The sequence below is a fragment of the Hyperolius riggenbachi genome, chromosome 12 (genome assembly GCF_040937935.1).
Source record: "Hyperolius riggenbachi isolate aHypRig1 chromosome 12, aHypRig1.pri, whole genome shotgun sequence".
Classification (NCBI taxonomy): Eukaryota; Metazoa; Chordata; class Amphibia; order Anura; family Hyperoliidae; genus Hyperolius; species Hyperolius riggenbachi.
In genome coordinates this window covers 4,956,680-4,973,454 of record NC_090657.1, presented here as the reverse complement: position 1 = coordinate 4,973,454, position 16,775 = coordinate 4,956,680, and the positions used below count along the sequence as shown (strand labels likewise).

General features: G+C 44.4%; 1 protein-coding gene across 9 annotated transcripts in view; it reads left to right on the top strand.

Annotated features, from left to right (window-relative positions):
* Positions 1 to 16,775, top strand: part of EXOC7 (exocyst complex component 7) — a 152,599-nt gene that overhangs the window by 70,172 nt on the left and 65,652 nt on the right. For all 9 annotated transcript variants that reach the window (XM_068263601.1, XM_068263597.1, XM_068263604.1 and 6 more), the window contains 4 exons: positions 8,392 to 8,544; positions 9,827 to 9,925; positions 10,738 to 10,800; positions 13,187 to 13,253. In XM_068263601.1, the coding sequence (XP_068119702.1) occupies positions 8,392 to 8,544; positions 9,827 to 9,925; positions 10,738 to 10,800; positions 13,187 to 13,253 (382 nt within the window). The remainder of the gene's footprint in view (positions 1 to 8,391; positions 8,545 to 9,826; positions 9,926 to 10,737; positions 10,801 to 13,186; positions 13,254 to 16,775) is intronic.

The following is a 16,775-nucleotide window of genomic DNA, read 5'->3' as shown; positions in this document are numbered from 1 at the left end:
GGCTAAGAGAGTGATATGGACAATATCCTGGAGATGCTGGGTTTTCGCATTTGGGCTCTCTTTGGGAGCAGCATTGAATAGAAGCAAAAGGGGGTCCTTTGGCAGAGAGCCCTTTACCAGTTTGTTCATAAAATCAATTACGGTACATTGTCCCAAAACCTCTGGATAACAGGGCAGTCCCATATACAATGTACCATATTTGCTTGTGGGAGAGAACATTTCGGACAATGGTTTATGTACCCTGGTTTCGGGGGATTATATTTTATGTTAAATGCATACTTGGCCTGGTACATCATTAACCCTCCTGGCGGTCTATTAAAAACCACCAGGGGGCAGCGCAGCCGTTTATTTATTTATTTATTTTTTTAAAAATCATGTAGTGAGCCTAGGGCTCGCTACATGATAGCCGCTGCTCAGCGGCATCCCCCCAGCCCCGCCGATCGCCTCCGGCTATAGGCGATCAGGAAATCCCGTTCAAAGAACGGGATTTCCTGGAGGGCTTCCCCCGTCGCCATGGCGACGGGGCGGGATGACGTCATGGACGTCGTGACGTCTAAGGGAGTCCCGATCCACCCCTTGCCGCTGCCTGGCGCTGATAGGCCAGGCAGCGTAGGGGGGGGGGGGGGCTGTGTTGCGACGCGGATAGCGGCGATCGAGCGTGGGGTGGCGGCAATCGAAGTGCTGACGCAGCTAGCAAAGTGCTAGCTGCGTTCAGCAAAAAAAAAAATTACTCAAATCGGCCCAGCAGGGCCTGTGAAAACCTCCTGCGCGGCTTACCTCGGGGTTATCGCCAGGAAGGTTAATAGATGAGATTCTCTCCATTTCTCGCTTATAATAATTTGGCGGACATTATTTCCTTCTATGATTCTTTGTTCTATTTGGGGTACCTGGAAGTACTTTACCCAGCCCTTCATGTTTTTAGAAGCTTTATCTGCCATTCCCACACTAGCTAACCCCTTTTGGATATCCGATAGGGAGACCTTTTCCCCTTTAGGTTTCAAAAAGGTATCGAAGGGGAGTATATCTGCTATTACTTGTATATTTCTTAAATTGGTTTTTGCATAGGATTGAATTTGGCCATAAATCAAAAAATCCTTTCTCGATATTCCGTACTGTTGTATCAGCTCCCTGAAGGTAAGAAATCTATGATTTCGGAGGTTTAATAGGTTCCCCAGTATTGTGATGCCCTTTGTTGCCCATTCTAAGTAATTTTTATGCATAGATCCTGGGGAAAACCCGGGGTTGCCCTCTAGTGGCATGTACTTTGAGATTCTCCAAGGTAGCCGATACAATTTCCGGACTTCTCGCCATGTGACCAGAGTGTCTCTGTATATCGCATTATGTTTGAGACGAACGAGCAGGGAGGCCCAATTTGCATGGAGTAAGCCTGTTAGTTCCCAGGATTCAGCTATCTCGCTTTTCTAGCATGATATTACAAAAGTGTGCAGTGTCTGCTACCCAGTCTCTGACATGGCGGAACATACAAGCCAAATTATATTTTCTTATATTTGGGAATCCCAGCCCCCCCCATCTCTTTAGGCAGCTGCAGTCTATTCAGTGCAATACGTGTGCGTTTATCTCTCCAGAGGAATTTAGTAAAGGCCATATTTAGCGTTCTAACATCTGCATGTTTCAGAAGTAGGGGAATGACTTGCATGGGGTGTAATAGCCTCCCAAAGCTAACCATCTTAGCTAATGCTGCTCTTCCTGCGACCCCCAACGGTATTCCCTGCCATCCTTGTAGTTGAGTTATTATATCTTTTATTAGTGGAGTAAAATGCCGTGTATATAGGGAGCTAGGGTCTCTGCCAATATCAACCCCTAAATACCGTATCTTGTCTCTTGCTAGCTGAACACCAAGCCCTCTAACTTCATTTAGGTTTTCAAATTTAGAGAGCATCAGCATTTCGGTCTTTCCTGTGTTGATTTTAAAACCTGAGTATTGTCCTATCTCACGTATAGTCTCCAGGGCTTGTGGTAGTTGAGTTTTTGGGTCAGACAAAAATAGGAGGTCGTCTGCGAATAGTGCCTGCACCAGCTTTACTCTTCCTATTCGCATTCCTTCTATCTTTTTGCTTAAGATTCTAGCCATAGGCGACTCAAGACCTCCTCAATTGCTTTATCATCTGATTGTTCTGTGTCTGAGTAGAGAGATTCATAGATTCGATAAAAGACCTCGTTTATCTGCTTGGGGTGATTCACTAGATTACCTTTCTCATCTTTCAGGGAATGTATTTCTAAGGGGGTGAAATGGCCACGTGCCATAAGGGCCAATAAACGCCCTGCCTTACTACCATATTTATGGAATTTTAATTCACTGTAGGATTTGTGTAGAGTTTCCCTCTCTCTGAAACAGCGGTCAGAGCTAGCTTTTGCTTTCTGCCATTCCTCCCTCGTCTTATCATTTGGGGTTGCCTTGTAAGCATTGAATGCCTCCCGGACACATAGAACTGCATCCGCATATGATTTATTGGGTTTCTTTTTTTTGTGGCCATATATGCTATAATTCTGCTTCTCAGCACTGCCTTGGCTGTGTCCCAAATGAGATGGGGGTTCCCCTATGTCCCTTATTATCTTCCCTATATTCCAACCAACCACCAAGTCTTCAATAATGAATGGAAGCTCTCATCTCTGTATAAAATGGAGGGAAATCTCCAGAGCACATCAGTCCCCCTTTGTATTCGTTCATGAAGTTCCAACGTTACTGGGGAATAGTCTGAGATTATCAGATCTTGTATTTCTGCTCCACTTATTCTACCTGTTAGCCGTTCATCAACAAATATGCAATCCAGTCTAGAGAAGGAATCCTGTACTCTGGAGTAAAAGGAAAATTCCCTATCATATGGGTGTAAGAACCTCCAAGCATCAGTGAGCTGAAGGGCTGATTGGAATTGATGTAAAGGTGATTTCTTGGGAGTGCATGGCAGTGTGCACCGCCTATTCCCTGATCTGTCTTCCATCGGATGTGGTACCTCATTCCAATCTCCCCCTATTATAAGGTTATTAGATGTGCCTTTAGTTATCTTCCACTGAATGTCCTGAAAGAATTGGGCTGACCCTGTATTGGGGCCATATACATTAAAGATAGTTAGCGTATCCCTTGGTAATTGAAGTCTTACCCCCAATAATCGCCCCTCCTTATCAGATTGCATCAACTCAGACTTAGCTCGAAGTGCCTTGCTGATCAGGGTAATGACTCCCGCTTTCCGATCTGGAGATTCATAACAATCTGCTACCCATTGCTTACGCATAAATTTGGCCTCTCCGCTTCTCAGGTGCGTCTCCTGTAATAAGGCTACATCCGCCCGTAATTTTTTTAGGTGCCTCAGTACCTGTGATCTCTTTGATGGAGACCTCAGGCCTTTGACATTCCATGTTACTATTTTGATTGTCAAGGCTCTATCTGAGGACGTATATTATATTGCAGTTTGTCATACCCGTCAGAAAGGCACTTCGTCCACCACCTCTCAAACAGCAGCAAGATCCAGCAAATAAAACACATTAGCCAAATATCAAACTGTCTCTGAGCATGGAGTGATCTCTTAAATTTCCTGCCCCCACCCCCCTCTACCCTCCCATCCTTACAGTATCGAGGCTTGTTCTGCCTCATCCCAGAGTTCTTCCTCTGGGCTCTGTACCATATTTTTCCAGACTTCACTTCTTCCCTACAGGAAAATCCGAGCAAAAGTCCTAGACACAGTCTTAAGACTCGTAAAACCTCCATCTTCCACTTATCAGCAGGCTGACACTTATAAACCGACTGCCATGCTTTATGTCCTAGTTGCTTCTAAACTTTAACCACCTCCAACAGGGAGAACCAAAAGAAGATTTTAAGTTGGCTAACTCACCGTCCTCTGTCATTTTCAAGTGTCCGCAGCTTGGGGGTTGCCAGAAGGGCTGGGATTAAGGGTGCGGGTCGGGCTACGGAATGCCGTGGGGTGTTGTAAAAACTTTTCCGCATCTTCTGGCTTCTTGAAAATGTACATTTCTTCATCCTTTGCCGTGACTCGTAGAGTGGCTGGGTACATCAGGGCAAATCTGACTTTCCTCTTTACTAATTCCGAGCAAACTGCATTAAATGTCTGTCGACGTTTCGAGACATCTAGAGAGTAGTCGTTAAAGATCATTATTCGTCTCTCCTCATACATGAGGGGCTCCTGGCGGGCTTTGAACGCTGTGAGGAGTTTCTGCTTGTCCTTGTAGTCCAGGTAGCGGACCATTACCAATCTTGGTGACTTTTTTCCTCCTCCTTCTTTCACCGGTCCCACTCTATGCGGTCTTTCCGCGCGACAGATCTCCTGGACACCCAACAGCTCTGGTAGTGTCTTCTCACAAAAGTCGTCAATGTCTGCCATCTTATGTTTCTCAGACAGCCCCACTATGCGCAAGTTATTCCTGCGGGAGCGGTTCTCCATGTCCTCCAGGCGATCATAAAACATTCTGTTTTGCCTGCGGGAATCCTCTAGCTGTCTAGTGGCTGCATCAAGGTCTGTTTCTAGCGTCATTATGCGCTTCTCAGCTTCCCCTAGTCTGCCAGCATGTTCCTGTATCTGGCGAGTCACATGTCCCAGGGACTTCTTCACCGCTCCCTCCACGATCGCCTTCAGGTCTGGGGTAATGTATTTGGCCACTTCCTTAGCTATGGCCCGATAGTCTCCGCTTCGTAGTGCGCTCTGGGACCCCTCATCATCTATGCTGTCTGTGTCCCAAGTTCTTGGGGAATGTTTCTCTGGGCTCGGGCTTTGCTCGGAGCGATCCGACGCCATCTTGGAAGCCCGCGCGTCTCGGCGGCTTTTCTGATCTCTGCGGGCGGATCTGGTCAGATATTTGTCCATTGGCTCTCCCGATGCTGCAGGGGTTTGTATGCCACCGAGAGATACAGTTCTCGGTGCTTGATCGGCAGCGGGGGAGTGTGGAAGAACGGAGGTTTTAGCGGAGCTCCTCTACCTCCCTCCTCTCATGTAGGCGCCGGAACCGGAAGTCCGGCACTTTTTTCAGCAAAGCTCATAGGTGGTTGTGGGAGAAGTGACGTTGCCTTCCCTCCTTCTCCTCCAGGCTCGTTGTTATCAACATTTCACAACCATTATAGGGAGGGTTTGCTTTACCTCGGGTAGACCTCTACAGAGTTTTCTTTGCCATTTCTTTACCATCTACAAACCATCCACAAGATGGCGGTGCTGTCTGTGCTATCTGAATCTGATGGCCAGAATTAAATAGTGAGAATGCAGCTGGTGTATTTTTAAGGGCACTTTTAACCTCCCTGGCGGTAAGACTGTGCTGAGCTCGGGCTATGCCGCGCAGGGGGATTTCTCAGGCCCTGCTGGGCCGATTTTGATAATTTTTTTTTTTGCAGCACGCAGCTAGCACTTTGCTAGCTGCGTCTGCCCTCTGATCGCCGCCGCTCTGTGCCGATTACGCGGCGCTCCCCGCGCCGTGAGGCCCCCCCCCAGACCCCGTGCGCTGCCTGGCCAATCAGTGCCAGAGGCGATCGGAGGGGCTGGGGGGATGCCGCTGAGTAGCGGCTATCATGTAGCGAGACTTTGTCTATGTAGCGAGACTTTGTCTCGTTACATGAAAAAAAAAATAATTAAAAAAAAGACTTTGCTGCCCCCTGGCGGATTTTTAATAAACCGCCGGGAGGGTTAATTGTAGTATGATTTTTTTTTTTAATTTTGTGTTTAGGATGGGCGTGTAATATTGTTATCCGTTCTGATCCCATTTCCTCTAGATACACAAGAGATCACACATGCTATGGAAAGGCCCTAAGCTCCATAGATTTGGTTAGCAGTTACCGCCACTCTAGCTGGAGCTTTTCAGGCGGATTTCCCTAATGATTTCGGTACTTCTAGTTTATGGTTGGCCTCTCTCACCCTAAGAAGATCACTCATCAAACAGTACAAAGCGGTAATTTCCAGGCCAGGCTGTTGATTTTAAAATGTTGGATAAGTGGACCTCCCTTTTCCCATGCTCAATGGGTCAAACAAATGAATGAGTACCCTTAAAACTACCTAAAAACTAGTCCACGCATATAGGGGGCATATTGGTGTGCAGCATTCCCGCAGCTGAACGAGGGCTTAATACCCTATAAATCCTGGGGCAATGGGATGAGATAAGCTGTTAGGAGTGGCCAGCCACCTGTTGTGCAACATGTAGATTTAAATATATGTTAATATGTTGTTACCAGCAAAGAAATATCACAAATAGAGACCAGATTTAGTTTTGTTAATTTAAGGTTACATATTTATAGGATACCCGAGGTGACATGTGACATGATGAGATAGACGTGTGTATGTACAGTGCCTAGCACACAAATAACTATGCTGTGTTCCTTTTTTTCTTTCTCTGCCTGAAAGAGTTAAATATTAGGTATGTAAGTGGCTGACTCAGTCCTGACTCAGATAGGAAGGGACTACATTGTGACCCTCGCTGATAAGAAATGCCAACTGTAAAACACTTTCCTAGCAGAAAATGGCTTCTGAGAGCAAGAAAGAGATAAAAAGGGAATTTCTTCTTCTTCACAGCATAGTTATTAGTGTGCTAGGCACTGTACATACACATATATCTCAACATGTCACATGTCACTTCAGATATCCTTTAAAGACAGTTTCAGATAATTAAATTAAATGCTGTAATTATATTTATGGATAAGAGGTACTGGACACCTATCCTTGTTTTTTCCTCTAATATATATTGTATTTGGAAGAAAGTTCCTTTTATGCAGAAAATCTGTAATCGGGTTATGCACTACACACTGTAACACTTGGTGCACTGAAGCTGCCCATTAATGGGAACATTTTTTTTTTTTCATCAGATTCAATCGTCAACATTGCGTGTAAAGATTGCAAGTAATCGGAAGGTACACTTCGAAGGTAAATCTGATTCTAGAGAAACCACAGAAATACGTTGCAGTTCTAAAATAGTTGTAATATTATTGCACCAAAATACAAAAATGTGTTTAAAATTCAATCGGCAATTAATGTACAGTAGAATCCCTTTATAGTAAACTCTAAGGGACCAGGAAAAGTAGTTTACTATATCAGAATTGGTCATGCATTGTTTATTTATACAGACACATTTGCTGAGGACTGAGGTTACTATAGCCAGAGGTTTAGTAAATCAGGGTTTACTATAACGAGATTCTACTGTAATGCATACTTGCAGAATTAAAAAAAAAAAAAAAACAAGAGGCCATTCTGGCCATTGTTGATGCAGAAAAGGTCTTTGATAGGCTGTGCAGGCATTTTTTCTTTAATGCTTTCAGAAAGGAGAAAGGGAAAGAGTCGTCAGTACAGCAGGCGTCAGTGTGGGTGTGAGGGAATGGCAGGGCCCGCGGCCTCCAGATCCTCTGGCACAGCCAGCGTGCTCTGACTTCACGTATATAATGGATTGATGAGAAGGGAAGGATGAGGAGTATCGGCACTGCTGCTAAGCTGTCTTTAATCCAAAGTGTGGCAAAACCTATTCCAACATGTGAAAATGCAATAAAACCTACCGTTGCTGTGGAGGCAGTGTACTGGTGGTGGGTGCTGGGCTCAGATTAGCCTTACAACCCTTTCACGCTGTGAATGCGCTTCCACGGAGGCTTTATAGCATTCAACCTTGTGCAACAGACTCCTGATTCTGGTTGATTCTTCTTGGGAGAATCTTTTTACTATAAAGGCCTGCTAATCAGTATGTTAATTACTCCAAGCCAAACCGCTTACTAATCATATCTTCAATTCTTCATGAAGAACTGCTCAATCTGAAATGTGGCTAAAAACCAAGTTTGTTGGTCTCATGAAGATTGATTGACCCGTGAAGATTGAATTTGAAACAAATTTGGTGCAGTAAAGTTACAACTATTTTTGGACCGCAACGTGTGGTTTCTTTAGAACCATATTATTATCTTTTGACGTGTACCTTGTTTATTCCTTTACCAGACTTCATGGGAAAAATCTGTATTTGAAAAAATTACCTTCCGCATTTTCCTGCTGCCTTGTGCTTAACGTTTGTTTGGATTTTTTTTTTTTTTTTTTTGCCTTGTTCAATAATTTTTTTTTTTTTAATTTAAAAAATGAACTACACAGGAATTATTCTACTAGGGAACCATGGATTAACTAGACTGTGGTTTGCTCAATAGGGATGGTCAATGAAATGCAAATAATTTTGAGTTGGTGCAGGATTATGCAAATTGTGTTTGCAGTGGGAAAATGAACCAATCCACTTTACCTCAGCGCTATTAGATGGGTTCATTTTGAAGATGCACAAATTTGCATGTAACATTTGCATAATACTGCATCAGCCTGAAATGATTCGCATCTCATCGACAATACCTATTGTTCATGTATGAGGGCGTGTTGTGTGCAGCTGTTACTGTTCTCTTTTTTACTTCTGCCTTTTGGATACCATCAGGAGACGCTGGACAACCTTATGCTGGAGGGGGAGAACATTGTATTAGCAGCGAAGAAAGCAAACTCTAGACATGACTTCACTTCTGTCTTAAGCATATTCCCAATACTGAGACACCTAAAACTTCTCAAGCCAGAGTTTGACAAAGTTCTCCAGGTATGAAGGCACCATATGTGCTTTGGTTATTTAGAACATACACATTTGGATTGCCTGCTAGATTTGTCATTTGCCTCTTGTCTTGTGTATGGGGTGCGCAGGTTTGATATTGAAGAAGACGGTTTTTGAGAAGGCCGTGTTTATGACATTTGGGGAACACTATGGAGTAGGCTGCGTCCCCAGATCAAATCCAAACCTGGGCACTATCTGTACAGAGTTTGTATGTTCTCATGTCCTCCGGGCACTCCGCTTTCCTCCCATATTCCCAAAACATATAGAAAAGTTAATTGGCTTCCCCCTGAATTGGCCCTAGACTATGATACATACACTACACGATACATACATAGACATATGACTGCTTCAGTGATTGACTGTAAGCCCCACTGAGGGACAGTTAAGAGACAAGACTATATATACTCTGTACAAATGTTGGGATCATATTTGCTCTGAAACATGCCTGAAGAAGTAACTTCATTTCCAAAACTTTGAAGAGAAATCTTGTACAGTTAGTCAGTAACGGTATCACCGAAACAACTGTTATGTCTTCAGATTCTCTCCATGACTAATAGCCGACCACACACAAATACAAACCTATTGTCCACAATGTTGCTGAATAGAAGCATTACTAGAATGGAATTAATATATAGATCTTCATGTAGACATCAGGTTTTGAATCCTAAAATGGGGAACGGATAGTTGGGTCAGCACCACTAATGTAAAAAATCTCAGAAATATTAAAAGCCCATCATGACAGACGCACCGTACTTTTTCGACTAATGCTCCTGACCATAAGATGCACCCAGGTCTAGAGGACAAAACCTGATGGGAAAAATATATATATACTAAACCTGGTGCATCCATGGTGAAGGGGCATCTTGTGGGTTATACCCCCTTGTACCACGTGAGTCTCCATGTCCTCCTCTGTTCTCCTTGTGTCCTCCTCTATGCCCCTTTGTGTCCCTCTGTGTCCTCCGTTTGTCCCCCTGTGTCCTCCTCTGCATGGGCACAGTACAGGGAGTCCCCGAGTTGCGTCAGGTTGGTGGTTAGTATTGGCAGGTGTTTACAAGTCAGGACCTCCCTGCATTTGAACTAGAAGACGCAGGGACTTTTTTTACACCGCTTTTGGGGGTAAAAGAAGTGAGTCTTATAGTCCAAAAAATACAGTAAATGGCCAGCTTGTCCGGCCGGCTGAATCACAAATGAATAGACGTTTTGAGCTTGTTGACAGACTGCACTGAATGAATTTTAAATGTAATATGCGTTTCTTTTTATTCTGGGTAAGGGGACTGCTGCCAGCACAAAGAATAAGCTACCGAACCTCATAACCTCGATCGAGACAACAGGAGCTAAAGCCTTAGAAGATTTTGCAGACAGCGTAAAAGTAAGTTAGGTTATGTGTCCAGATTCTTCGCAGTGTACTTTGCTCTTAAAGGGACACTGTAGGGGGGTCGGGGGAAAATGAGCTGAACTTACCAGGAGCTTCTAATGGTCCCCCACAGATATCCTGTGCCCGCGCAGCCACTCACCGATGCTCCGGCCCCGCCTCCGGTTCACTTCTGGAATTTCTGACTTTAAAGTCAGAAAACCACTGCGCCTGCGTTGCCGTGTCCTCGATCCCGCTAATGTCACCAGGAGCGTACTGCACAGGCCCAGTATGGTCTATGCCTGCGCAGTACACTCCTGGTGACATCAGCGGGATTGAGGACACGGCAACGCAGGCGCAGTGGTTTTCTGACTTTAAAGTCTGAAATTCCAGAAGTGAACCGGAGGCGGGGCCGGAGCATCGGGGAGTGGCTGCGCCAACACAGGATGTCTGCGGGGGACCGTTAGAAGCCCCGTGTAAGTTCAAATCATTTTCCCCCGACCCCCCTACAGTGTTCCTTTTAAATTGCTTTTTTTCTTATGTGCATTGAATGAGACTTCAGTCTAAAACTGTTCTCGGTCCATCCCTCCTTGCTGAACGTCTTTATCTGGCTAACGTCTTCATCGGTAGTTGTGGTATCAGGAAGAGGATTGGCAAGCATCAGTCCTCGAGTAACAAAGCAAAGCTTTTCTGTAAAAGGATATTATTGACCATCTTCACACCTAACCAAAAATATAAACCAGATACTGCCAAGAAAATAAAGTGCTAGCAGATAATAACTTGTCCTATGTTTGACCCTCTAATGTAAAATATCATTTTGTGCCATTCAGAATGATCCTGATAAAGAGAACAGCATGTCCAAGGATGGTACGGTACATGAACTGACCAGTAATGTGAGTACGCTCTCCACCTGCAAGGCTATTGTCTTTGTTGTGTCTGATTTCCTTTTAAAGAAAGTCTAACCAAGTGTGGACAGTGCATGCAAGGGGTTAGAAGCATTGTCAGGTGTGCCAACTGAGGAAATATTCCTTCACTACCTGTCCTCTTCACTGGAGACCACTGATGAGATATGAGGAAATGACAAAATTGTACCACTGTGACTAAACAAAAGTGGGTGATCAATCGTCCTAAGTTTTGATAACTATTAATACTTGGATTTCCCTTCGCTTTGAAAGATTTCCTCCCATGATGTCTGTCAAATAGGAAGAGAGGGAAAATCTCTTCTTAAGAAAAGTCCAAAAGAAGCTCTGATTTTACTCCAGTCTATTCCACTCTAAAATAAAAGTTCTGCCCACTTTTGTTTACTTTAAAGAGACTCTGAAGCAAGTCTAAATTTAGTTTTTTAACTTGTATTCAATTTAAAGGGGAACCGAAGAGAGAGGTATATGGAGGCTGTCATGTTTATTTCCTTTTAAGCAATACCAGTTGCCTGGCAGCCCTGCTGATCCTCTGCCTCGAATACTATTAACCATAGCCCCGGAACAAGCATTCAGCAGATCAGGTGTTTCAGTGGTTCAGACTTTAAAGTCAGATCTGACAAGATTAGCTGCATGCTTGTTTCTGGTGTTATTTAAATACTACTGCAGAGAAATAGACCAGCAGAGCTGCCAGGCAACTGGTATTGATTAAAAGGAAATAAAAATGACAGCCTCCATATAGCTCTCGCTTCAGTTCCCCTTTAAGCACCATAAGCCCTGCTAAACCGCCGCTATCCCGCGGCAAAATGAGTTTATACCCCCCAAATCCCCTCTCCTGTGTCCGGGGAGCGCTTCTTCATAGAGGCAGAGCTTAGGGCTGTAGCTCTGCCTATTGGCGTGTCAATCCCCACTTATCGCCGCCTCTCCCCGCCCCTCTCTGCCTTCCTTCACTGAGAGGGGAGGGGGAGAGGCGGAGATCCGACGGCAGATTGACGCGCATGGAGGCGGAGCTGCACCTCAAAGCTCTGCCTCCTCCGGGCAGCAAAATCCACCACCAAGAAAGTCATGGCTTTTGCACAGGGGATTTGGGGGTATAAACCCCTCGTTTTGCCGCAGGGATGTGGCGGTTTAGCAGGGCTTATAGTGCTTAACATAATTACAAGTTAAAAAAGTAAATTTAAACTCGCTTCAGAGTCTCTTTACACCCCCAACAAAATAAGACGTAAACAAGAAAAAAAATATCAAAGCAGTCATGTTGATTAGTGTAAGTTATAAATATCACATTTTGACCCTTCAGGTTCATTAATCCTTTGTTTCCCTGCCGCTGTGCACCTATACGTACAGGCTTAGGACATCTAGCACTTCTTTTCTTTTAGCAGATTGAGATCTTACAATTACTCATCAGCTATCTTCGGTTCTCTACAAATAACAGAATAACCTGGGTGAAGTCTTGTGCGCGATGAGTAGAGCGTTGCATGTAATCTGGAGCGTAATGCAATACTAATTGTGTGGTAACACTTTACCCAAGTTAGTTGGTCAATGGAAAGTTGTGTAAGCATATTCGGTGCTTATTGCTAAAAGTGATTGTTTAAGGACCATATACATGAAAAAAGTTAACATCTTAAAGAGAACCTGTACTGAGTAAAATTATTTAAAATAAACACATGAGGTAACTTCAAATGAACATTACATAGTTACCTTGCCATCTATTCCTCTCAGAAGCTCACCATTTTCTTCTGACAATGATCCCTTCTAGTTCTGACAAGAGTCACTGCCAGTTCTATATCAGTTGCTGTCAGTTATAGCTGAGAGAAAAACTGATGTGTCCATATTTCTCTATGGCTCAAGTGGGCGATGTTACAGTGTAACAGTGTGCTGACCAGGAAGCTGTTATGGGGTAAGGGCCATTTTTAAAATGGAGGATGGAGAATTCCACTGATCACAGTGGGCAAATGGGACGCAGGACAGAAGAAAGGGATTGAGGAGTAAATTACACAGCAGGTAAGTATGACCTGTGTATGGTTATTTTGACTTTTAATTTTCAGTTCAGTTTTCTTTAAGTGCATTTGTTACACATGTTTATAAAAAAGTTCATGTCTCCCTGATCAAAATACACTATAAATTACTGTTCCCTAGGTTTCTGTCACTGTCAGCAGGCAGTAAAAATCTGACCGGTTTTGGACTAGTCTATCTCCTCATGGGGGATTCTGAGTATCGCCTTTATTCTTTAATTCAGCTCAGTAAATGTTTTTAAAAATAAAGAAAAGCCTGAGAATCCCCCATGAGGAGATGAACTAATCTGCAATTGTAAAGGAAGGGTTTTTTAGCAGTCTTATCCACTAATCTGATGCTCTTCACACAGGCAATCCTCTTCTTACAACAGCTGCTTGAGTTCCAGGAGACGGCAGGAGCCATGCTGGCCTCACAAGGTACTCTTCTTCTTATACTGGCATTAAACTTCCTCTCTTTATGCTATTTCCTTTCTTGAATCATTAATGACCTATGTGCAATGTTGTACAATGGTGCACACTTCTGCATTTGTATTTCTGCCCACACCAGGTTACTAAAGCTTTCAGCTCTCAAATTCTGTCTTTCCATGCAGAGATGTATGCATTAGATTATGCCTCATACTGCTATTATCTTTGCTTTATTGCTACAGCGTCCTTGTATCTCCCTTTACTTCCTAATCTATGTGTAAAACTAAACGCCAAGTCTTCACCTCTCCTGCTTTTGCCTCTTCCCCCCTCCCCCTTTTTCCTCTCCCCCCCCCCTCCCCCTTTTTGGCCCTTCTATGTTTTTCTATGTTTTTCAATGTTTTTAATGTATTTTTTGTAAATGTTTAATTGTGCAATACACTGGAGTCCACTTTCCTTCCACCAGGGGGGGTATTTCCCTGTAAGAGTATTAAAGTGAACCTGAGGTGTGTTTAAAGAATGTGATCTGCATACAGAGGCTGGATCTGCCTATACAGCCCAGCCTCTGTTGCTATCCCAAACCCCACTAAGGTCCCCCTGCACTCTGCAATCCCTCATAAATCACAGCCGTGCTGTGAGGCTGTGATTACATCTGTAGTGTCAGTCTCAGCTGCTCCCCCGCCTCCTGCATAGCTCCGGTCCCTGCCCCCATCCCTTCCCTCCAATCAGCAGGGAGGGAAGGGATGCAGGCGGGGACTGGAGTTCTGCAGGAGGCGGGGAGAGCAGCAGACTGACACTATAGAGATAAACACAGCCAGCTCTGACAAGCTGTTTGTCAGCAGCGTGGCTGAGATTTATGAGGGATTGCAGAGTGCAGGGGGACCTTAGGGGGGTTTGGGATAGCAACAGAGGCTGGGCTGTATAGGCAGATCCAGCCTCTGTATGCAGATAATATTCTTCAAACCCACCTCGGGTTCTCTTTAAGTCACCTGTGTAGGTGTGGTGGATAGGGGGTGTGGTCTCTGGGTATTTAAGTCTGCTTGAAGCATGTTATAATAGCTACGACTAAGAACCCGGTGGGGTCAGAAACTCGTCAGCTTACATGCTGCCTAATCTTTTGCTATTTTTACAATGATTTAATAAAAGGATTTAGTTTTACCTACGGAAGGTGTGTGGAGGAATCTTTTGAACATTAAAACTAAACTTAGACTTCTGACCCTTCCTGTGATGCAGTTATACGTGGCAGTTTATTCATCGGTTTTTGTGAACTAGACCCTTTCATTTCTGCACTGTTTTTGTATAAATATGGACATGCCTTGAATTGTAGGTATGGCATGCATGTTGAAAGAATGCGCTTCTAACTTGTGGTGAGAATGGTTACGGTGATCTCCCTGACCATTTAGTACCAAGTATTATTAGTTGTGGATGCCCTTCAGTTTAAGGAAGGCTTCCAGGCCCATTTTACATGAAAATATACAGTTTTCCATAACAGCTTCCTATGGTAAGGGATTCCACATCTTTACCACTGGATTTACTGTGCAGAGTTCCTTGTAATCTCCTTTTTTCCATGTGTGATTCATGTCTGCTATTCCTCTGTGCACACCCAGGGATAAAAAGCTCATTTGCAAAGTAATGTTTGTCCTTAGAAGTGAACTAATAAAGGTGTATAAATACATTTAAGGTCAGTACAAACGTTAGAGTTCTCAGCGGAGGTGGCCAGCCAGGCCATCTCAGCCGACAATCTAGGTTTAGTCCAAATGTCCATTGAGATCACTTCAGTTCCATGGTGAGATAGCTCCTGAACTGCAGATGATAAATGGATTCTCCACAGCTACGGTAGCGGTCTTATATCTAAAGCAGGGGTCTCGAACTCAATTTACCTGGGGGCCGCAGGAGGCAAAGTCAGGATGAGGCTGGGCCGCAAAAGGGAATCAATCAATCAGCAGCTCCCCCCGTCCCCGTCCCTTTCATTGATTTTTATTTCAAAATCAAATTCACACTGAAGTGAACTATTTTGCCTATTTTACCTTATAGTTCGCTTCAGTGCTCCCATTACAAGTAATCCGCCGCATCCCCGCCACAAAACGAGGGCTACAGAGCCCCCAAATCGCCTGGGGGGCAATCTGCCGGCATTTCCTGGAAGGGGCAGAGCTTTCAGCTTCAGCTCTGCCCCTCCTGACGTCAATCGCGGCGCATCGCCGCCTCTGCCCGCCCCTCTCACTCTTCCTTCACAGAGAGGGGCGGGGAGAGGCGGCGATTGACGTCAGGAGGGGCAGAGCTGAAGCTGAAAGCTCTGCCCCTTCCAGGAAATGCCGGCGGATGGCCCCCCGGGCGATTTGGAGGCTCTGCAGCCCTCGTTTAGCGGCAGGGATGCGGCGGATTACTTGGGAGCACTGAAGCGAACTATAAGTAAGCTTTTGCTGGCGAGGGCCACAAAATATTGTATCGAGGGCCGCAAATGGCCCGCGGGCCGCGAGTTTGAGACCCCTGATCTAAAGCATATAAACACCTAACGGCTAGAGAGAGCAGCAGCCCATTGTGGAAATACATTATGCCAGCTATCGCCAGGCCTTCTGCCACTGGGTGGTAGGGCTGTCATCTAATGATCAAAGAAGTGTACTTGATACATTTTTGTTTTACTTTGGGTGATCATTTGCAGATGTTTGCACAAAATATAATGACAATTGTGGGGATGCCTGAAGCTCAGCTTTATGGATAAATGGAAATGTTGACATTATTGGCTATACAGTTGCGCTCATAAGGTCATATACTCTGGCAGAATTTGATGTCTTGCCGTTTTTCATAGAATATGAAAAATAACACCAAAACTTTTCTTTTACGCATGGTTAGTGGTTGGCTGAAGCCATTTATTGTCAAACAACTTGCACTTTTTTTTAAAATCAAAATCACTACATAAACGACCAAATTGATCCTGATCAAAAGTTTACATACCCCAGTTCTTAATACCACGTATTGCCCCCGGTAACATCAGTGACAACTTGAAGACATGTGTGGTAGTTGTTGATGAGTCTTTTTATCTTCTCAGATGGTAAAGTTGCTCATTCTTCCTGACAAAAAGCCTTCAGTTCCTGGACATTCTTCGGCTGTGTTGCATGAACTGCCCGTTTGAGGTCTCCCCAGAGGGGCTCAGTGATATTGCGGTCATGAGACTGAGACGGCCACTCCAGAACCTTCACTTTATGTTGCTGTAGCCAGTGACAGCTGGACTTGGTGTTTTTTGGATCATTGTCATGTTGCAATGTCCAAGTAATTCCATGCTCATCTTCATGGCTCATGCACATTTTCCACCAGTATCCAGTAGCCTAAGCCTGCTGTAAATGTCTCAATAACTTTATCCCTGGCCTGTCTGGTATGTTCTTTGGACTTCATGGTGTTGTTGCTCCCAATATTCTCTTAGACAACCTCTGAGGCCCTCACAGAGCAGCTGTATTTGTACTGACATTAGATTACACACAGGTGCACTCTATTAAGTCATTAGCACTCATCAGGCAATGTCTATGGGCAACTGACTGCACT